This window comes from Orbicella faveolata, unplaced genomic scaffold, assembly GCF_042242905.1.
Source record: "Orbicella faveolata isolate gen_17 unplaced genomic scaffold, um_ofav_v1 contig_26, whole genome shotgun sequence".
In the NCBI taxonomy this organism is placed as follows: Eukaryota; Metazoa; Cnidaria; class Anthozoa; order Scleractinia; family Merulinidae; genus Orbicella; species Orbicella faveolata.
Window position 1 is genome coordinate 7,577,501 of NW_028301554.1, and position 21,891 is coordinate 7,599,391.

General features: G+C 41.0%; 3 protein-coding genes across 3 annotated transcripts in view; 2 read left to right on the forward strand and 1 right to left on the reverse strand.

The window, feature by feature from the left end:
* LOC110059054 (ATPase family gene 2 protein homolog B-like) overlaps nt 1-1,567 on the forward strand; it is an 8,194-nt gene extending 6,627 nt beyond the window's left edge. Inside the window, exons 6-7 of the mRNA XM_020765737.2 lie at nt 204-752; nt 1,137-1,567. Coding sequence (XP_020621396.2) covers nt 204-752; nt 1,137-1,274 — 687 coding nt within the window. The 3' untranslated portion in view covers nt 1,275-1,567. The remainder of the gene's footprint in view (nt 1-203; nt 753-1,136) is intronic.
* A 1,239-nt stretch (nt 1,568-2,806) lies between these two features.
* On the forward strand, nt 2,807-11,017 carry LOC110059065 (E3 ubiquitin-protein ligase TRIM45-like). The gene is made up of 2 exons (XM_020765747.2): nt 2,807-5,095; nt 10,929-11,017. The coding sequence occupies exon 1, from the start codon at nt 2,892-2,894 to the stop codon at nt 5,067-5,069; it is 2,178 nt and encodes a 725-aa protein (XP_020621406.1). The 5' UTR covers nt 2,807-2,891; the 3' UTR covers nt 5,070-5,095; nt 10,929-11,017.
* Nucleotides 6,357-21,049, reverse strand: LOC110059076 (disintegrin and metalloproteinase domain-containing protein 10-like). Its single transcript, XM_020765764.2, has 13 exons — nt 20,017-21,049; nt 19,189-19,319; nt 18,181-18,404; nt 17,591-17,852; nt 16,374-16,696; nt 14,688-14,853; nt 13,971-14,133; nt 13,291-13,395; nt 12,141-12,324; nt 10,911-11,122; nt 7,884-8,131; nt 7,267-7,405; nt 6,357-6,920 (listed from the first exon to the last, which is right to left on the reverse strand). The coding sequence occupies exons 1-12, from the start codon at nt 20,067-20,069 to the stop codon at nt 7,272-7,274; spliced, it is 2,205 nt and encodes a 734-aa protein (XP_020621423.2). The 5' UTR covers nt 20,070-21,049; the 3' UTR covers nt 6,357-6,920; nt 7,267-7,271.
* Between the last annotated feature and the right edge of the window lie 842 nt (nt 21,050-21,891).

A 21,891-nucleotide genomic window follows, 5' to 3' on the forward strand; every position in this document is an offset into this window, starting at 1 on the left:
AACAATGGAAATATTATTGGAAGGGACTTTTAGAAAGTCTAGAAGGTACTTGAAAGTACATGAAATAACTAAATCCACGCAGAGCTAAGTCGAAAACTGGGACCAAGTCAGTACATTTTCTCTGTTTCTGGCAACCAACTCAGGGAAGCTACGTATTCCTAAAGCGACTGTGTAATTCATGTCTGTTTATGGATTTCTCTTAGGTGTTTACCCAGGCTCGCGCAACAGCTCCGTCCATTTTGTTCCTTGATGAACTGGAGGCCCTGGTCGGCAAACGGTCTGGGACGAGCGGTACTGGGGTGGAGGCGAGGTTACTGTCAACTCTGCTAAACGAAATGGATGGTGTTGGAACATTGGCGAATATCTACCAGTCAGCGGAAAGAAACACCAAACCTTCAGAACAAGGAAATAATGGAGAACAGTTGATGAGAACTGATTGCGGGGCGACACACTTGGAAAATGAAGAGTTTTCGGTTAATACGCAGAGGTTAAAAGTCATTAGCTCCTTAACTGTGAAAGCTGTTCTCATTGTCGCAGCCACCAATCGGCTTGATACTATTGACGAGGCCCTTCTGAGACCGGGCCGTATCGATCGCATCATTTATGTACCTCCTCCAGACGTTGAGGCTCGGTTGCAAATCCTGAGAGTACACACTCGTGCCAGTCCCTTGGCAGATGATGTAGATTTGGAGGAGACTGCTTTGAACACGGAGTTGTTCTCAGGCGCTGACCTTGAAAACTTGTGTAGAGAGGTAAGAAATTAGGCAATATCTGACAAAAAAAAGAACAAAATTCTTCCCCGCGATTTTTTCAAGTACGTGTTTAGTTTAAACTTCTCAAAGTTAGCCATTGTTTCTTTTCAGTTGATAACCTCTTTGCTATGCTTCAACCTCATCAAAATATCATTGTGTGCTCCCTCCAATTTCAAGGTAACAGTCTCTATCCCCCCCCCCCCCTCCCCCAAATATATATATGTTAATGTATTGCAGGTAACTTCTTTATGGTATTGTGAAGAAGATTTTTGTGTTTCCAAAAAGTTACGGTGGTCAAGCGAACAATGAAACAATGAATCTATTTACAGAGGAAGCGTTTCCCGTGATTTTGATGGCTGGTTGACATTGTTTGTTATTTTGCAGGCCGCACTGTGTGCTCTTGAAGATGGAGGCATGTCGGTTGGTAGAGTGGAACATAAACATTTCATGGCCGCCCTGTCGACAGTAAACCCTTCTCTAACAACGGCACAACTAGAAAAATTTAAACTCATGCAAAGGTGAAATCTCGGTTTCCTTACGTACAAACTAAGCTATGCTAAACTTCTGTTGACCAGAGTTAAATAAACGAGTAACGAGTTTTGAATTCCGTTTTAATGTCGTCTAAAAGTAATTTTTTTTTAACATAAATATTGAATTTCCATTGTCGTCATTTTGATGTAGAACAAATATGATATGAAAAAAAAACTGAATCAGACTTGAAAAAATTGTCGTGAAATCAACCTTCTGAAGTATTCAGTCTGCCAGCTTAAGGTATACGTCAAAATATTTTAGAAATAAAATTTTAGGGTTGTGAATTTGCGTTGAGGCATTCTTTGTACAGTTTCCTGTGCATTTTTCCTGTGAGTTTTCTTGCGATCTGTGAGCCTGTCTGCAAAATAATTGCTCCATGCCCTTACTTAAGCGGCCTTCACACGGCACACTAAAGTTGGCAAACTCGTGTTGGCAAACTCAAGTTGGTACGTGTGAACGGCACAAAAACAGTCGGCAAACACGTTGGCAAACTGTTGGCGACAAATAGAACTTGCCTCTATTCTCGCCAACTTTTTCACCAATTTTTTCGTGTTGGTAAACTCGTACCTGACGTGTGAACGATTGGCAAACATGTGTTGGTAAATGTCAACTAGTTAAAACACGCGCTCTATTCACGTGATTCATTTGCGTGACACTTCACAGAATGGCGGACGCTAGTCAAGATGAAGGCGAGGCCACTCATTTTAATTTTATTGAAGAGGTTCACAATTGTCCGGCTGTGTGGGACGTTTCTTCTGTAGTCTACAAAGATACTAATACAAACAAACAAAAGAAAATGGAGGAGCTAGCGGGCAAACTGAGTTTCGCCCAAACCTTTCTCGCTTTCTGTTTCTTGTGATCTCTTCTTCTGTTCCACTGTTCTACGTGAGTGCCACTGCACTAAGTCGGTCATGTTGCAAATTACCGTGTGTTTGGATTTGACGCGAGTTTGACGTGTGAAGGAACGAGTTTGCTAACTTTTTGAAGTTTGCTAACACGGGTATGCCAACTTAAGTTTGCCGTGTGAAGGCCGCTTTAGACACACTCGAGAAATTGCAAGACCTTTCGTAAAGCTAGAGTTGTTCTCGGCGGCGCCTCGAGCAACATTTATAAAGCTTCTATCGTGCTCTTCCAACTCCCAGACTGCATCCCCAACTCGAGAGACACTTGCTGAGTATGGACTAAATTCTTCAATGTGTAAAAACGCAAGTGCAAGGCCTCTAGCGAACCAGAATGTCTACATTCCTCAGATAAACTCATTAAAGGTTTATACCACGTGTTTTATTCAACAGTGCATTAATATTTTAGATGACAAACTTTACTGGTATTGTTTGGCATTGCATTTGATTACAAAGGCTGTCTTCAGCGCCATGTTTGCCGTAAAATGTTCTGAATGATTCCTCTACCATCTCCTGTTTGTCGTTTTAAGGTCGTTGAAGGTTTCGTGCGCTTTAAAATCAGTTTTAGATGCCACATAATCGCTCAAAATGCAGTGAGATAGCGTGACTCAAATCACCAACAACTCGCGTGACCAAGCTCTTCCACTTAATGACCTAAAACACGCGATCATCACGTGATGTCTGTACACAAAGAAGCCAAGAACACATCATGGCTTCGCTGTGGTGTTGGGAAGATCCCGAGGTAACAACAAAATGTCAAGTTTGCTTGGGAACGCTTAAAGAGCCCAAGACTTTACCTTGCTTGCACTCATTCTGTCTAATGTGCCTCGATAACTTGGCAAGTGATGGTAGAAGACGGCGTCAACACGAAATTAGCTGTGTTATCTGCCAGACGTCGATTCCAATCCCGGAAGAAAATACATTCAGGGGTTTTCGCACTTCGTTTCAGTTAGATCGATTCAAGGAGATCTTAACTGTGTTCAATAGAGACCAAACGGCAAAGACGTGTACGAATTGTGACGGAGGGAGGGTGGCAATTTCGTACTGTTTTGTTTGCAAATACTTCCATTGTTCTTCCTGCGAGAGAGCTCACAGTCGTCTGAAGGTTATCAGGGATCACAGAAGTGTTTTGCTTGAGAAAGAACATCTGTTAGACCATTTACGAAGACGAGTTATGTGCAAAAATGAGAGCCACGGAGAAGAGGCCTTAAATTATTACTGTGACGATTGCAAGGAATGTATTTGCCACATCTGTCATAATGACAGCCATTGTCGACATGACATTGAACAAGCTGCTCGAGAAGGAAAGAAGCGACTTGATAAGATTCTGAAGAAAGCAGAGGACGAAATCTCAGCGAGTAAAGATGAGATTCAAAAAGGTGAAGATCTCCTCAAGAGTAGAAAGAAAAAACTTGGCGAAGCCCGTAAGAACGTGAAAAAAACTGTGAAGAAATTAATTAAAACTTTGAAACAACACGAGAAAGCAGTGTTGACAAAGATCGACGACATTTCTAGAAATCAACAAAAACGTCACGCAAGTAAACAACGAAAACTGCAGCTGTTCGAAAAACAATTAACAAGCCCAGTGGAACGCGGTAAATGTGTTCTGAAAAGAAACGTTGACATGGAAATTGTGAAAGAACAGGAAGCCATTATTAGTCGCTGCAAAGATCTTCTGAATTCGAAAGAAACGGAAGCACTTGTACTTCCTTTTGTAAATTACGCTGTAGACGAAGAAATGTGTCATAGTGTACATTGTGGTCCTGGGCAGTTGATTACAAGTAACACAGATCCGTCACGGTGTACAGCACGCGTTAAAGGACTAACAGAATCTGTTGTTGGAAGGGAAACCACGATTTTAGTTCGCACAAGAGATTCAAGTTCGAAGCAATGTTATCAGAAAGACGACCAAGTCAGGATGAAAATCCAGAGCCCATTGCGAGAAGAATGGAAAAATGCATCCGAACATAAAAGCGATGGAAGATATGAATTTTCGTTTACACCCGAAGTTGACGGTCGCCATGACGTAATGATCAGTGTTAATGGACGACCGCTGACTGTCAGTCCCTTAAGAGTTAAGGTGAGCGCGTGTCTCTACCAGAAAGCGTTCGAACTGGGTTCGAATGGCCACTTCCAGTTCCCTCATGGCATCGCTGTCAACAAAACCGATGGGAAGGTAGCCGTTGCAGACAGTCTGAACAAGAGAATCCAGATATTCGATTCTGAAGGCAAGTATCTAAGACAGTTTGGCGACATTAGAGATAGCACGAAAAATTTGCAGAGACCGCGTGCGGTAGAATTTAGTATTTTAGGCGAAATAATTGTCATCGAAGAATGCGGAGCTATGATACTATGTTCTAATGAAGGAAACTTTCTGAACTACGTTGGGCACCTAAAGAAACCGTGTTCTGTTTCTGTGAAGAGCAATGGTGATTTGGTTATCTGTGATAGCGCTGAAGCTGATGTTAAAATTCTCTCCTCTGACGGATACCATAAGCTTGATTCCTTTGGCGGTGATCCAGTCCTAGATGGTTCGCCTTCATTTGCAATTCATCACAAAGACAGGTTCTTCGTTTCCTTTCCAAAGACACGGTGTGTGAAGGTTTTCACTGAAGACGGTGATTTCCTGTATGACATTGGCAAGTCCAGGGAAGTTAACGAACAGCTGAGCAGACCAGTAGGCCTCGGCATTGATAAGTTCAACAACCTCATTGTCTGCGACAGCGATGACTGCCGACTACAAGTGTTCACACTGGATGGGAGGCATGTTACAAGCATTGAAGGTCGCGACAATGGGTTCCAGTCACCTCAATTTATCGCCGTCTCTAACGATGGGCGTTTGTTTTTAACTGATACGGGAAAGAAATGCGTCCATGTTTTCCACTGAGCAAGTTACAATTGTGTACAACAAAAGTGAGTACAAGTGCTTCAGTAAAATAAACCAGAAATTACTTGCAAACTAATTCCATACGTCAGTCTTTAATATAGTTGATGTAGTTTGCTTTGCTGTATTGTTCAATAAGACCAGAATTTTACATGTATGGTTTGGTTCCTGAATATAACATGATTATTTGAAACACCGTTGCAATGTGGTATCACCACATCTCAGCATTTCATTTCGTGCTGAACAAGTAAAAGCAATTCATTTATTTCACACTTATTTCAAATTTCGGATAAGGTGGGTGCGCCTATTCGAGGGTGGGAGGGAAGGGGAGAGAGGGGGCGCTTATTTGAAGGAGGCACTTACTCGATGGGCGAGAAGCGAAGAGTTTTCCGAGAGCGTAGCTCAAGGAAAACTGTGAGCTTTGAGGAGCAGATGATGTCCAAGGACAAATATCCGAACATATTTTTGCGCTAGATAGAGGCTACTGTATTTATTACCCTGAAAATATTTTTTGCAACAAGCTCAGTTTTGAAAATTGGGGAATCACTTAACCAGATATTCCCTTGTTTCAAGATGGGGCATAGAGTCACGTGACGCGTTTTGACCAATCGCGAGCGAGCGAAAATATTTGATGGATTATAAAATACGATATGGGAAGGAATCAACCTGAGGGGATTGGGAGAAAGTAGCTCCGAGAGAGGGGAGAGGGGCGAAGCATTGGAGCGGTCGCTGTTCGCGAGGTCCCCATCGTCCTTGGTTCTGGCTCTTTCTCTTCCACATAACGTGGGGAGAGTGGGACCCTGTCTCTCCCAACATTGCGTGACAGAGAGAAGGGAAAGAATAGACTAGAGGCTCCCAGTGAGAACAGTTGTGGAATCACGCCTTAAGGTCACTTGGGTAATGGGACCAATTTGTTACAGCCTAGCTAAAAGCTCGGCTAATTTTGTATCAAAAAGCCCCGTTAATGCGACTTCCTTGTAATGCGAACAACGATTACAATTTTTTTGTAAATTTCCTCACCCCGTCCCCGCCTTCCGACCAGTTCTACGACCATTCGAAAGGCTCCATGAGATAACAAACAAGAAGGACATGAAAATCAAGTGGTAGTTGTGTTCATTGACAGTAAAATGCGTCAGCTGTGTTGACTGTGGTGCGAACAGAGGAATTAGTTGAGGTAACCGTATGAATGCGAGTGCAATTATGCTTTACACCGGTGATTTATGAAAATTCTTCAAAATTGCACGTGCCTTTAGGCGTGTATAATTGAAAGAAATCAAATGGCACAAGTAGTCCAAATCATACTTGCTGAGCTTTAATTTGAGCTTTGCTCGTTAATTTGCTTGACAGCGCAAATTAAAAATAAATGATAAGTTTGCCTGCTCTTAACCAATCACAATGAAGGAATTCTCTCAGTCATTTATGTACCTTGCTAACGCGATCACACCGTTTAAACAATCCAACTGTAGTCCTCTTCTGCATTATCGTTGTTGTAGTACCAAGTTAGCTGGAAAGACAGCCTGTCTTAGGAGAATACTAGTCGCGCTAAATGATAATTGAACGTTATTGTCCAGATCCCAAAGAATTATGGTACGATTACATGATATCGAAGTTAACGGCCGTTGATTTTTCAACTTACCTAGAGATGAAACTCTTAACCCGCATTGAGCAAACAACAAACACAAGCCTGTGTGACACGTTAGAGAACTATTGCTTTATACGGTCTTTTAAAACCATTCTGACCACGGAGGAAAATACATAACGGGATATAACAAAGAATCGAGTAGTTTAAAGAAAGTCTTTTTTAAATGTCATTCCACTGTTCCCGCAGGCCTTGAGGGAAAAGGAGAAAACCACCTATAAAGAGAAAAAATAGTAGGCAAAGTATTGAAATTATAAATCAGATGCAAATGTGTTACACGATCACTATATCGACTACAAAATTTTGGGATCGCAGTCAAACTTTCGATGGAATAACCTTAGTATACCCTATTTACTTAAAAAAGCGCCGGCGCGCTTATTGATTTTTTCGACGTTTTCATCCGACGCTAATTCGAGAGCGGCGCGTATCACAAAGATACGTTTGTCTTTGAAGTGAAGTGCGACGCTCATTCGAGGAAGGCACTTTTTCTATATTTCACACGACAAGCCAGGTGAATTTGAAAGGTTTGAAGCTAGTGTTAAGAATAGCGCTTGTGTTTACCTGGTTCAATATTCAGTCATAACATATCCCTGAGCCAGAAGTCTGTTAATCGCAGCTTGTTCAGATGTGGAATGTCGGATAGCACTGACTAAATCCCAGCTGGTCACATCAGGAAATAAAGCCTGCAGACGGGATTCAGCTGAAACATTCAACATACAAAAGTAACTGGAACAGTGAGGTGTTTACTTCGGATCGAGATTTTCAAGTAAATTCACTGCCGAACGTCACGCAGCCTAGTCTCAAGCCGGTAATGTAACAGGCGATCGTACACACCGATAGCAGCAAATTTGATCGCCAGGGAAAGTCGCAAAGCGAATTTCGTCCTTGCCTGTTGCGGGCACACTACGTAATTTTCGCCAATCGCTGGCGACTTAAATCTCCGATTTTTTGCCATTGTATAGTAAGTTCTAAATTCCCTCTTTATTCCTTTATTAGACTAAATTCGAGCTTAGAAAGCCGAGCTCGATGGTCAAACATGTCCGCGACGCTCAAAGCCCGGGCACGAATGGGAGCCTACGCTGAGAAAGTCTGTTCTTTTATTTTCTTACGGGTGATTTATTCTCGGAACGATGATTGCCATAAGAGATGGCACAAAGATACGAAAACTATTTACTCACGTGATTCGTATACATCCGCTTCTCTCAGATTTCTGTCCCCGCTATTACTGCCCAGTTCCTCCTCTGCATCGACAAATTTGTCCAAAGACACCTGAGGGGCTCTTAGATGTACATGCTGCTGATTCCGGACGATGTATGGCAAAAGAGCTCGCCTTGCAAGGCTCAGAAGAGATGTTCTTTCTCGGGAAGTAAATTTGAGGAGAACAACAACTAACACAATGCTACCGATGATCACTAGGACGTAATACCTGAAACACAGCAGATTTGCTGTTAGAAGAAATTGCCACGCATACAGTAAGTAATTTAGCCCCTCCACCACTCCAACACCCCGGCCTTGAGCGGCCGATACAAACTTACCATGGCTTGTCACATAACCTACATGCCTAAAGCTGCAGTTTTGAAGCCGAAAACAAAGCCCACGACATGGTATATTTAGTAACAAGGCAGTATGGAAAACAGCCATGTTTGATTTCCATGTATAGTCTGCGAGAGCATCCGGTTTTTTTTTTTCGGCTCTTTTTTTTTTTCGGCGCTTGAAACAAGAGCCGAAAAACTGCAGTCTCTTACGGGTAGCTAAAACGCGTATCGTCTACGGGCTGTGACAACGGTAGACAAAAGTTATAGCAACCATTCATTGTCCTTTATTCGCCATGTTGTTTAAGTTTTAAAAAAGAGCTTGATTCCGATCTTGTTATTTCTCAGCTTCGTCAGTTGAACTTTTTACATTAAAACACTTTTAAGTTTAACGTGACAAAGAAAAACGCGAAAGTATTGAGATGCGAGAAAAAGGGGAAATACATTGTCTTTAGGTTTCTAAATAATTTATTAAAAGAAGAATAATGTTTCTCCGGTCAGTTTTAGGCAATAGATCGATCTCCATGACAAAGTAGTAAAACATCGGATCCTCAAGAGTATTTACTTTCTTGTTTATTGAAAAAAGGACGGTCGCCGTACAAACGGAAAGTGCGTGGGTTTGGATTTCGCGTGAGCAAATGTGGCCCGTCAGGAAAATCAATTCTGTCAATGTTTTTCTCAAAACATAAGTTTTAAGTGTTGTTTTGAAACTGTTGACACAGGAACACTGTTTAATGTTCTTTAGAGCAAGCCATAGTCTTCCAATCGATTGAAAACCACCAAAGCTTTCCGTAAATCGTGCAGGGTAACATTTCTGTCGCTTGTTACCCTTGTTATCTTTTCTAGTTGTTCACAGGTAGCCATTCGTCGTCTTTTGTTTATATTCAATTGCCAAATAGCGACTCCTTCGTGTGATGTCTTCTCACTATCATTTGAACAATCGAAAGTGTCGTGAAGATGTTCCGCTTTTCGGGCAAATCGTTCCTTTCTCTGCAGAAGTCCCCTTTTCTTTCGGCCAAAGATTCTTGGAAATCGTGCCATTTCTGCCTTCTTATCATGTTTAGATTTGCTAGTCGCAATCAGATGACACTCGTCTGAGCAGCCCATACCTAGCCAGCTGTAGTGGATGCGATTCATTTTAACACTGTATTTTCTCCTTCACACACTCTGTAGTTATGTTGAGGAAATTATGAAAACTTTAAATTGAAACTCTTTTTAAAGTTTCAACCATGGACGTGTGCTGACGTCACTAGACAGAACTGAACAGTTGGACATTTGTTTTACAAAACAAACACTTTTTTGCCCAAAACAAAAACGCTTGACGAAAATCCGCTTTGCTTCAGCGTGTGCAAGTGTCCAATCACAGTTGATTTGGACATCGCAATGGAATGAAAATACTATTTTGTTTTCACGGCAACTATACTGGTGTTCCAAAACAATGAAACAGCTGCCATGTTGGTATCCCAAACCAGAAGTTGAACTCCTTTTTTATTTAAAACTTACTTTTATTCCAATAAATGTGCATGCTGGCTAATGGCCACGTTAGCGAAAAAGCTCTATACCATCATCTTTTTTTTCAGTGTCGTATTTTACCGGTGGCTTGATTAATAATTAGTCTTAACCGTGCTTTGTTCTGTTGAGAAACTCACGAGGAGAACAAGAAAGAAAAATAAAGGTAAAAACAAGAAAACATGCCAGGGGCAAACGAGTGTTTTCCTCCACCATTCCTTTGACGCTATTGTTTGCGTGATTTAAGATAGAACAAAACTCAACGCTTTGGTGTGTTTGTAAACTAGTAAGACAATCCGAGCGGGTGTCAAGTGTAATGCATAGCACTGACGTAGTACTCGTACAGCTTTGTTTTGACTTTGGTAGTCAGTTTCGGTGAAATATCCATGGACCGGGCAGAAACCTTATTTATTTAAGAAATAGAAAACATGTGCCGTGTTTCTATCGAGTTATAGAAACACGAGTGGAAGTTTGGGAGAACGGGAAATGCTGTGGGAACACGAGCCGCAAGCGAGTGTTTCTACAGCCTTTTCGAGTTCTCCCAAACTTTCACGAGTGTTTCTATAACTCGATAGAAACACGGAGAACATGTTTTCTATTTCATTTAGAGAACACCGCGACGAAAAAAAGGAAAACAACTTGTTAACTGTGATTATCAAAATGTAAATTCTCTTTGCTCGCGCCATCATTACGTCAACAGCTCGTGCTAGTTCTGTGTTTCTATCGAGTTATAGAAACAAGATTTTTCACCAATCAGCGCTCGTATTTTCTTAGGTTTGTTTTCTAAAATACAACAAAGAACAGTGTGCGCATTTGTGCCCGATGTATAATATTCTGTTTGTGTGACGCGGGTTTAAAAACTCAAGATTTTACAAGGCATGTTGGGGCTACTTGGCGATTTTACCACTCAGAAATGTTGCAGTGTATGAACGCCAATATCTGTATTACAACCAAAGAGCTAAATACTTCATCAATTATCACAAGTTTCTTATATTTTGAATGTCAAATTCGAATTTGGCATGGTATTTAGACAAGTCTCCTGGGACAATATTTAAAACAATGACGTCAGAACTTAGCAAGTTGATTTAACAAGCGAAGCACCGCCATGACGTACAAAGTTTTATTGCAGTGTAATCTAACAAAGCCAGAAAGTACAAGGCTTACCAGTGTCTCTTTATCCAGCTCCACAGGTCCCTCATGGCTGCCTTAGAGAAGAATCTCTTGAAAGTGTCCCTGAGTTTGCTCAGTTCATTTTCACTGTCTACAATGACACATACACCGTATGAGTCACAGTAACCCTGGTGAAACTTGCAAGTGCTGCCGGGAGGCTTGAGAATGACTCGACCCAGGAACTCCTGAGTCGATACGCACACGCTCTGAGATTAAGAAAACGGGCTCGTTAATGAGATGTAAGCCCAAGAACTTGTCTAAAACAGCGCTTACGAGATAACAAAAACACGTTCACAAGCTAACTCTCACGACAAAAACGGAAGATAGGTTTTGGAGGTGAGATGCCCGAGACGGCAACAGGGCAGTTTTCAACTGAAAACCGAAAAACTAGAAACAATGTTATTCATTAATCCATAGTTAATAGAGGGGAATGGTTATGAAACTCGACAAAGTTCATCGTTGTATGTTTCTCTCTCTCTCTCTCTCTCTCTCTCTCTCTCTCTCTCTCTCTCTCTCTCTCTCTCTCTCTCTCTCTCTCTTTTGCCTCGACGTGCACAAAACACAATAGTTGTTTACTCCATACTGTGGAACTAACCAATAGCAACGTGTTGGTTACGTAATTCACGCATAGTGGATGAGCGCAAAACAAAAGACTGTGAACGGTCGTGGACCTTCCAACAAATCTTGGCATCTTTGTTCGCTCCTTTGATATTTGATGGACTTCATAACAAGTCCCCTCTATTAACTATGATCAATCTGGTCTAGCATACTGAAAGACACAGAATATACAAAAAACCAATCAATTCAACAAACGAAGGAAACACGTGCAGCCGGTGCAAAGCCCGAAAAAACGGGTGCACTTGATTGGTTTTGCTCCTGATTTGTTTAAAAAAGTGGCGCGAGTTTTTTAAACCAATCACTAAGCTAGTAATGCAAAAGCATTTGAAGCAAGTGCGAATAACTTTTGATGCTCAAGTGAAAACCACTCTGATTTAACTAGTAAAGCAGAACAAAGAAGGAAATGATTATCTAGGCGCGAACAAACGAGAACTAAAATCGACGAGAATCAAAGATTAAATAAATCAGCCCTGTTTGACTCTACCAGCTTGAGATTAAACAAGATGAGGGCCAGCTGAAGTCATTACCTGCCAGCGTTGAGCTGATGGATTCCAAGCGCTATCCAGGCGACATCTATTTGAAAGACTACAAATTCTTGTTACTCACCTGACTGTTGTTGCAACAAACATGACACATTTGGTCTGTGTTCTGGTAGCATTCACACTCAATGGTGTTATATAGTACACATATTGAACCAGTACAGCTGCCATGCAGACATGTGTTTGATCCTCCATTGCATGTCACATTGCTTGGCTTGGACTCCGCTTCAGGACAACGTCCACTCATACCAGTTTGATATATTAAAGAAAATCACATCACTCCAGAAAGGTCTAAAACACCCGACACTAAGCATGAAACTGCTAGGAGTTTGACTACTCCCCCCAGAAGGAATGTTAGTCTTTTGCAGGTAAATCCCCAGCGTTCTGTCAGGTTGCTCAATCGACTATTTTCCAGTTGTCTGCTCGGTGACCTGGCATTTGAATGACAGCAAGGCTACAGGTGACCTTGTTTTGATACAGACCTCACTGCTTTTGTTGTGTAAAACAAGTTATTCTGATGCTAACTAGGTTCATTTACGTGATGAAAGCAGTGAGGTCTGTGTCAAAGCAAGGTCAACTCCAGCCTCGCTGCCATCCAAAGGCCAGGTCACCGGGCAGACAACTGTAAAATGGTCAATTCCACTTTGCCAGTTCCCAGTTATACCCCGGGTAGAGAGAGGCTTTGTAAGTTGCCTATCAGGCCGGCGCTTTTCTCCGGTGTCTATATAAACAATAGTCTCTATTTGGCGCGAAAAAATGCCCGTATATTTGTCCGCGGATATTACCTGTTCCGAGAAGTGAACAGTTTTCCGAGAGTTTTGAGGAATAGATAATGTCCAAGGACAAATATCCAAGCATATTTTCAAAGTCAAATGGAAGCTATTGTGTTGATTATCCTTTAAATATTTTTCGCCACACACGCAGTCTTGAAAATTGGGGAATATTCTCGGATATTCCCCAGTTTTAGCTGGGGAATATTCGGTCACATGACGCGTTTAGACCAATCGCGCGCGAGCGAAAATATTTAATGGATTATAAGCAGCAATAAAGCAACTAGGAGTATTTATACTCCCCCCCTGGATGAGATGCTAGTCCATCAAAGGGCTACCCCCTAGCATTAAATTTGCCGATACCCATTTATACTGTCAGAGTAAAACGTTTAGGCTCCCGGCCTATTTGCTGGAACGTTCTCTTCGCGTTATCTTATCAAAGGATATTTACAAGTAGATTCCAGGCTGCACTCTGTTTCTGCTTGACACACGCGCGCCTGGGATTCTGGGATAAAAGTACATTCTTCAGTACAACACCTTCCGGCAACAGAACTGAAAAGAAAAACAAAGATTACTTGACAGAACTCAATGAAAAACAATACCCTCAGGGAAATCAGCTAGAGCAATTCTTCCCACAGATATTTTCTTGAAAGGAAAGCAGTGTATTACATATGTTATGATCGAGTTGAGGTCCATAAACATGAAAAAAAAAAGCAAGGACAATATCTTGCCATTTTCGACGAACTAACATGGCCAGTAAATGATTTATTACAAGGAAAAAGATCACTATTTCAGTTGCGGGACCCAGCGGGTAATCCCGAGCGGGAAAGATAGCGTATTCTCGTCCGCTCGGGTAGCCAATCACGACGCAGTATTTGGTTCATGGTAACAGCATGTGTAACCATCGTAGGGAAATGAGCAACGTATCAGTTCAGCATTTGGCAAAATCACTTTCAGGTCTGGCTGTTGGGTCAGTTCGGTTACAACGCTAGATGTGACACAGACTTTCAAAAACTATGCAGAGGTGATAAATGATATGCTGAACAAGGTTTGATCATAATGATAAACACCACGACGATAATGATGAGGACCATACTTTGACGTCATACATACGGGGTAACACACACCTGCATTGCTTTCCCTCCCTGACCGTACATCCGGGTATGTTCAAGGTGTCATCTCTCGCCACACAGCACTTGTCTACCGCCAAGCATTCCTCTGGCCTTCCACAATCACAGTCCTCACCCTCCTCAACGATCTTGTTTCCGCAGTACGAACCATTGTTATGAGCTGTCAAAGGGAGCATAGAAGCAGATTTGTTCAGAAAGCGAGCGGAAAGATGACAAGGCGTTTCAAAATTTTTACAGTGCTTGAAATACGCTAGTTGTCACGCCGCAAATCTAGAGTAAAATTTGGAATAAGCTGGATGAAACATTTCATTTTGAAACAAATAAAGCGGTTCTTACTTGAGTGTCAAACCTATTTCAAATTTGTTTTCATTTCGCTTTCTCATGCTTAGTGACTGACTTAAAAAAACTTGCGCTACCTTTTTAGTCAATCAGCTCGAAAACGTTTTTCAGACGCTTCGCGCCGGCGACATGTACTTACTCTTACAACTTCGTTCCCAGGGCTTTTCCATTAGAAATGGGAGAAGCCCTGGGTACGAGATTGTTGCTTTTAGTTTTGATTGGTTCATCAGTGTATTTTTTGGTCGACTGATTTTTGGGTTGGTTGTAATATTTTTCAGCTTACCTTGCAAAGAGTTTTTCCGCTAGTCGATATGCCAGGGGGCAGAGTTTATCACATAAAGTTTCTAGACAAGTTTGGGATATGTGCAAACTCACCAATGAAACACTGTGGTCCTTTCGTAGAGATTATGGGGGACATTCTGCGTTTGCTACATGGAGAAAACAGGAAGTTGTTGGGCTCATTTCCGTCGCGTGCTCGTGAATACATGACAAAGTTGCCAGCGCGTCCGCCTGGTGAACATTCACTTGTGTCTGGGTCATGCTAAAAATGAAGCACAGTGCGTATAAAATTTTATCTTTTTCTCAGCTCATGAGCGGGCGGAATTCAACAAATCCTGCAATCTGATTGGTTCCTGGAGCGGGCGGAATCCGTCGCGTTCATCTCTTTTCGTGAACGAATTAGCGGTAATCGTCAATCTTTCGCCCTTTTTACACTTCCAGAGACGATTAAGTAATCAACGAGAGTTTATCTCTATTCACTTTTAAATGGCAAGGAAAGTCACTGTAAGTAAATTCAATTGAGTTTTTTGAAGTTGTGAGAGTTATTTTGGCTGTTTGTAGCTCGGCGCTGTAATGCATAATGGCGCATAATCCTATGTGTTTCTCTCTGTACAATTTAAGTAAAAATTGAGTCCATTTCAGTCGAATTTACCTCTCTGATCATTGCTGTATTTGAGAACATTTCTGTGGAATACACTTAACGAAATTTCCTCGCTATCTGCTACTCAACTTACGGTAGAAAAGTCTGATTTCGAGTGATTCGCAACGACTGACAAAATTGTTTCTGTAGTACAACTTCAAACATTGCGCGAAATTTCACACAGGAAAAACACTTTTGGAGAACTTAACTGGTGAATTAAATGCAACTAACATAAAGTAGTTTGAAATAAATCTGTTCTTTTATACATCTTTGTTTGTCTAGTATCTGAGTTACTCGCTGGTTCGCTCGTTATATTTTTTTACGAATGATTTGCAGTCTTTGTAGACGGCACGTAAGCCAATTCCTCGGGTTGGAAAATGCTGCCCGAGGCCGCAGGCCACGGGCAGCATTTTCAAGACCTCGGTCACCGTTTTTCACTACACAGACCTCCCAGCCGGCCAATAACATATATTTAGTATCACCCAACTAGTGGACAATTGCAAATCCTGCATTTTAATTGGCTACGCTACTATAGGACCATTAGTAATAGTCCTCGAGTATCGAAATTGGCGCAATCGAGCGTGACGCTTTCTTTCGTTTCATTCCCAAATAAATATTTCTTCAACTTACATTTCCTAACTTTACTATTGCCTTTTCTGTCCGACTAGTTGGGTGTTACTAAAACAATTAGACCCTTCGCCCTCAAGGGCCACGGCTGCTAATTTACGTTTGGTAGCTCAAGGGAGGAGCTTACTGGAGAGGGGCGCTAATTACGGACGGGACACTTATGTCTTTTTGATCATTACATTTGAAGGCGAGGAGGCCCGGTTACTCAACATCATTGTCCTGAAGACTGAAAACGACAAGACGTGCTTACAAAATCAACATAGTTGTGAACTGTAGAAGAAAACTTGCCATTTTCTCTGTCTTTTATTTTGAATTTGGTATTCATATCAGCGTTACGAAATGTCATAAGAAATCTGCTTTGCAAAATAATGTTTATTTTTCAGATTAAAGGCGAAAAACTGTTCGACTACATCATCACATTTGGCTCCTGAAAACGCGACAATTTGGGTTGGTAGCACGAAAAAAAGGCATGGCCTAGCATAACAGAACCGTTTAGCTTTCTGTGGTATGCTTACCTCGGATCCAAAGCTATGACCAAGCTCGTGCATAACTGTTATCACCGAAGCCTTTCTTGGTAGCCTGACGCCATAATTCAAAAAGGTCGCCAGTGCCGTGTTGAGGCTCAGTGCTTCATGCTCCTCTTCCAGGCGGACCATCTTGGAGCATATTCCGCAAGGTGTGTCAAATTCGGGCTCCGCTACCCAGGCTAGTCCCAGGGCCCCGTCAGAGAAATCTCGGTAAGTGAACAGCAGAGCTAAGCAGTAGGCGCTGTGATCTATCTCGCTCCATTTAACCAAATAAGGCATGATACCGATGTCTTGTGGACTTTCTAAGGAGCCTGGAGAGGTTAGACAAGTCCTTCTGTTTTATATTTATTATGACCTCGAGATTCTTTCACGCATAGAAATCTCACGCGAATAATCTAATTGTTAGAGTATAAATCTACTAGCCGTTCAAAGCTCTCTCTATGATCCTCTTGAAAGACCCTTTGAAAATGCAGAGAAGCGGCCGCCATTTTGTTAGCAACCGCAAACTGCTAAGCTACTCACTATCTACAACAGAATAGATGGTGAGTAGTTTGGCCAATCGGAGAACAGAATTCTCTTAATTTACACTAATGTAAGTTAGAATTTGAAATAACCAATGAACATTTAAAATGAACTAAGGAAGTAATGTTTATATTGAGAACCCTGTTCGTCAGATATACGTAAAACAATAGCCTCCATTTGACGCGAAAATATGCTAGGATATCTGTCCGCGGTTCAAGTATCTGTTCCGAGAAGCGAATAGTTTTCTGAGAGCGTAGCTCGAGGAAAACTGTGAGCTTCGAGGGACAGATAATGTCCAAGGACAAATATCCGAGCTTATTTTCGCCCCAAATGGAGGCTATTGTGTTTATTATTCTTCAAATCTTTTTCGCAACGCGCGCAGTTTTGAAAATTGGGGAATATTCTTGGTTATTCCCCAGATAGATATTGCGATTCGGTTAAGTTTTAGGTCAGTCTTTTTTGCGTGATAATGGAACTCAACTATAACTCGGTCTATGAATACCCACAACTTGGCCAATATCCAGCTATCTTGACCTCACCCTGGTTCAATAGCCCAGATCTAATAAATTACGTTTCAAGCTTACAATGAAATAATATTTGCACTGAAGAATCGCTAAACGTATTTCACTGGCCGATAAATAATGCTAGGAATTTACGGCACAAAGAAAAATCTCACTTATTACCTTCTGATTCTGCATCCTTAAACACAGTAACCACTGCTATGACAAATCCGATATCATCTCCAGGCCCTCCATCTTGGTTGAAGTCTGTTGCCCTGAATGATTTGTCTGTCATTGCCACGTGATACACCATCTCTGCTACAGTGGCGCTCTCAGAACCTGAGCCCACGTGCTTGAAAAATGAGTGGTCAGCAGCAATATGTAAAGTGCATGTGTTGAGGCTGGAGTTGCTGAGGTTGTCGCGGCGTATTCGTTTACTGGTAGCCTGTAACAATAAAATAAGTAAAACGTGAAAAAAGCGAGTAGCCCTGAGTAGATGGAGGGAAGTATAGCGAAATATCGATGCCGATGAAAAGCGCGGGAAACCATGCATGTAACCAATGCCAAGTACAGTGACCACATGGTTCTCCCACGCTTGGCACCAGTTGCATGTTCTGTATGAAATTCTCATTACGTCATTTTTGTTTCTTGTGATTGGCCCATTACAACTTTGGGTTTTACATGTCAGTCATTTGAAAATGGCTTCATAACTTCAAAGGAGAGCAGAACTACGTCGATAACTGTAGATGTTCGAAGGAATAAAGTGTCAATACCTGAGCCATTACAGGTTGTAGATCTTTAACGCGAGCCATTTTCCTTTGAATTCCTGAGGAATTAAATCGAACACTTGAAGTAGGAAAAATTATTGAATGGAAAGGCGTCTTGAAGTGAAAGTATCGCTCAGCAGGCTCTAGGTGAAACGATTCACCAAATGCAAAGAAACTTCCGTCAAATTTTCCCTCTAATATGTGTCCCATTGCGAAGGACTTAAGGTCACCTGAAAAAGGAGAACAGAGAGAAGAAAAAAACGTGAGTATTTTAACGATTTCCATGACCAGTTTGACAAATGTACACTTTGGTCTGTAGTAATTTTCTCTAGTAGTTTGGTTTTATTTTAGTGTAAACAATGAGCAAGGTTTAGTTGATATACATCGCAAGTCAGTTTTATTTGTTCGTTTGTATGAAAGTCATGAAAAAATTGCTAGTTTTTCCCTTACAAGTTTCTTTGCCGAAACGTGTCCAACCAACACGCGGGCGATATTCATAGCGCTTTTTATAACAACAGCCGCAAAGCTAAAATCTTGCGCCCAGGCTTTCTCTCTTGAGCGAGCGCAAAAATCCTCTATCGAGGAGCAAACTCAATCCCTGGGCTTTTCCGTTTTTTCTCCAAAAACAAAACGAGCTCTGTGGGGAAGCCAGGGAACTGTGTTATGAACAGGTTGTTACGCAAGTCAAACTGCTCATCTTGACGCAAATGTCTACATGTAAATATTTGCTGCGGTTTGAATCTATCAACTATCAACAAACTTTGCATCACTGGACAGTACGCTCTGCCGTCGAATCCAGTACGCAATTCTCTTTATATTTTTCCAACAGCAATAAGCTTTGGCACTTCAACATTAATAGTCTCAAAACTGGCACAATTTTATTGCTCATTTTTTAATTAACAACATTCACTTCGTTTCATTTTAAAGGGGTGATCCAGTTCAAGATTTACGCAGAGACTGGTTGCCCACCTTGCAAAACTGTAGGAGAAAATTATATTATATAAGAGTAGTTACCTTTCACAGTTCCTGTGTAAGCAGTCCTTGTATCATAGCCAGTTTTTTCCTCAGCATTAGAACTCAGTGTTCTAAACTTGGTATCTTTGAAGAACAATCTTTTATGTTGTTCTAGTAACAGGCAGAAATTCCTTTGAAAAATATAAAACTAGTCATTGAATTTCTTAAATGTCTTAAATAGTTACTTTGTAACTTTATTGGTTTATTAATCATATGGTATATTTTCATCTTGAGCCAGATAAGAGGTTAAAAAAACGTCTGATCTGATGTAAATGGCTTGTCAAGATTTATGAATTAGAAAAAAACAGTTTTCATTGTCTGCAACAAACTTAAAACTGGTTCTCTGAGTAAACCTCTCATCTCCCAAATCTCAGCTCTATTCTACCATCATCAGTTCCTCTTGAGAAATTAGGCTTTCTATCCAGACCATAGCACAATTTTATTCTAATCTTTCTGTCTATGCACCACAAATTTTAGTCTAAGCTAAAAACATAGTAGCATTGTTAGAAAATAAGATCATACGGGGAATAGTCAAGAAGACTGACTGAATGAATTCAATTTATTTTTTTCCTCTCGTTCAAAAGATACTCATTGGAAAAGAATACACGAAAAAATATATATCAAAATTACCTTACAATAATTGCCATCTTACACACCTCCCCTCCTTCCCAAAGTAAAGATTTTTTTTAAAACCGGCTCTTTTTGCCATTATGTTTCTTGCATCCCCTTTTGATTTTATCAAGACAAAGTATAACAAACATATTGTGTTCATTCCATTTATTACAGCGTCTACAGTTCTATTTGAACTCGTTAAATACCTGTAAATACCTCTTAAAGGCGCTAAAGTCGATGGTGACGACAGAACTTTTCAGCAAATTCATCGCGTCTAGATGTTGTTTGTGAACATCAGTAACATTGTAGTCTACGAACTCGTAATATTCGATGTTTTGAACAGCGTTCCCTGTGAAAAATAAAACATGTACTTAAGCTTTATTCTGAAAATATGAGCTTAACTGCTGATGAGATTCATGCAGAAAATACGTCAGCAAAATTAAAATAGCGAAAACGTTTAAGCAAGCTGCAACAAATTGTCAGTAACAATTAATAAGGAAGAAACAAGGCCATGGAGAGAAAATCATACTGCACTCTTGAATTATACTAAGTTAAGCAAAAAGCAAGCTTGAAAACTACTTGGCAAACTATAAGCACTTTATGATTGAGTGGAGCTTTCGACAGCTTTGAAAATCTCTTGGGTTTCACGAGTTTTTCTTACCTTTCACATCTTCAGTCAGTATTCCTCTTGCTGATGAAATTAATGCCAAGATAGAAATAGAACACAAAACGACTGATAGAGTATTCCAGTCTTTAAACAGGTTCATTTGTTTGTGAAATAACGATCTCTTTGTTTTACGGCGACCTACTCTGCTTTCTCTGCAAGTCGTCAGGCTTGAAGACGGCGGAGACTAGAATGAAGGTCAGCGGTCATAACCAAGAAAACAAGCGGCTCCCAAGCAATATGGTGGACGAACCGAATTTTGTGAACGGCTTTCTGCATCTTACGAACTCTTTCCAACTTCTTGCACGTTTGGTAAATCTCCAAATAACATAACTCGTTTAAGAAGATTGTAACGCTATTAGCATAACACCTGCCAAGCCGAAAGGCCCGTATTCGTGTCGATGGATGGCGTTGACAAATGCTTCCTAAAATTTTTAACTAATTAAGTTGTTCACTATTTAGCAAATTGACGTCAGTTTTTCATGCGTCTGTCCTGTTATTGATCATGAATTTCGTCATAACATTGTCAATTTAGCCGAGGATCTACGAGGCGATAGCCGATGTTATGAAATCCATTGTCCACAACAGGACAGACGGATGAAAAACTGACATGAATTTGTTTTCTACGATAGCAAATTCGTGTGCTTAGTTACCAGGCCTATGAATGCAAGCGAGGCTGAAGGTGACCTTGCTTTGATACAAACCTTTCTGCTTTTCTCATGTAAATGCCAACTAGTTAGAATAAGAATAGGCGAGCGAGCAGACAACCGTAAAATAGTCCGTTGTTAAATTGTCCGCTCTCGCTCGTTGACGCATCTCATAAATTATAAATTCATGTGTCTGTCCGCTTATTGACGATGAAAACTGGCCAATGAGCGCGCGAGAATTTCTGCAGTTGTCGTAAAAATTAACAAATTGACGTCAGTTTGTTATGCGTCTGTTCTCGTATTGATGATAAATTGCGTCATAACATTGTCAAAGTGGCTGTGGAACCAAGTTCTCGCAAAGCCTCCCAGACAAAGGTAGAACGGTATCAGAGACAGTGGAACGACTCAAGAGGCTAATTGCACGAAGGGAAAAAGGATCATGCAGTACCAGATGATAAAAAGAGGGTTCAGCGTGCAGTATTTGAAATATACGCATTTAAAGCTAACGTAAGGGTGTTTTTAGCAGATCAAACTGTTGCTATGGTAACAAAGAGTGTCCCGAAAACGATACCAACGTGTTCCCTAATGATTGGGCAGTTTTTTGATGCCATGATTGTAGCATCAACTGATAAAGAGTGGTTCTAGTAACCCATCAAAATCTACGTCTTGGAAAGTGCTGGAAACTGTTTCCAGCCATCTTAAAACCGTTCTGTTTAAAATTACAGCACTAACCACGTAGGAAAATACTTCATGAATGGAATGTAACAAAGAGTCGAGCAG

What these genes read in the sequence shown, in the direction of transcription:
- LOC110059065 (XM_020765747.2), top strand. Translation starts at nt 2,892, where the DNA reads ATGGCTTCGCTGTGGTGTTGGGAAGATCCCGAGGTAACAACAAAATGT.
- LOC110059076 (XM_020765764.2), bottom strand. Translation starts at nt 20,069, where the DNA reads ATGAATTTGCTGAAAAGTTCTGTCGTCACCATCGACTTTAGCGCCTTT. An exon ending in TTACACAGGAACTGTGAAAG is followed by an intron (nt 18,405 to 19,188) that starts GTAACTACTCTT and finishes CTCCTTTTTCAG; the next exon opens with GTGACCTTAAGTCCTTCGCA. An exon ending in GTCATAGCTTTGGATCCGAG is followed by an intron (nt 14,854 to 16,373) that starts GTAAGCATACCA and finishes CTTCATTTTTAG; the next exon opens with CATGACCCAGACACAAGTGA.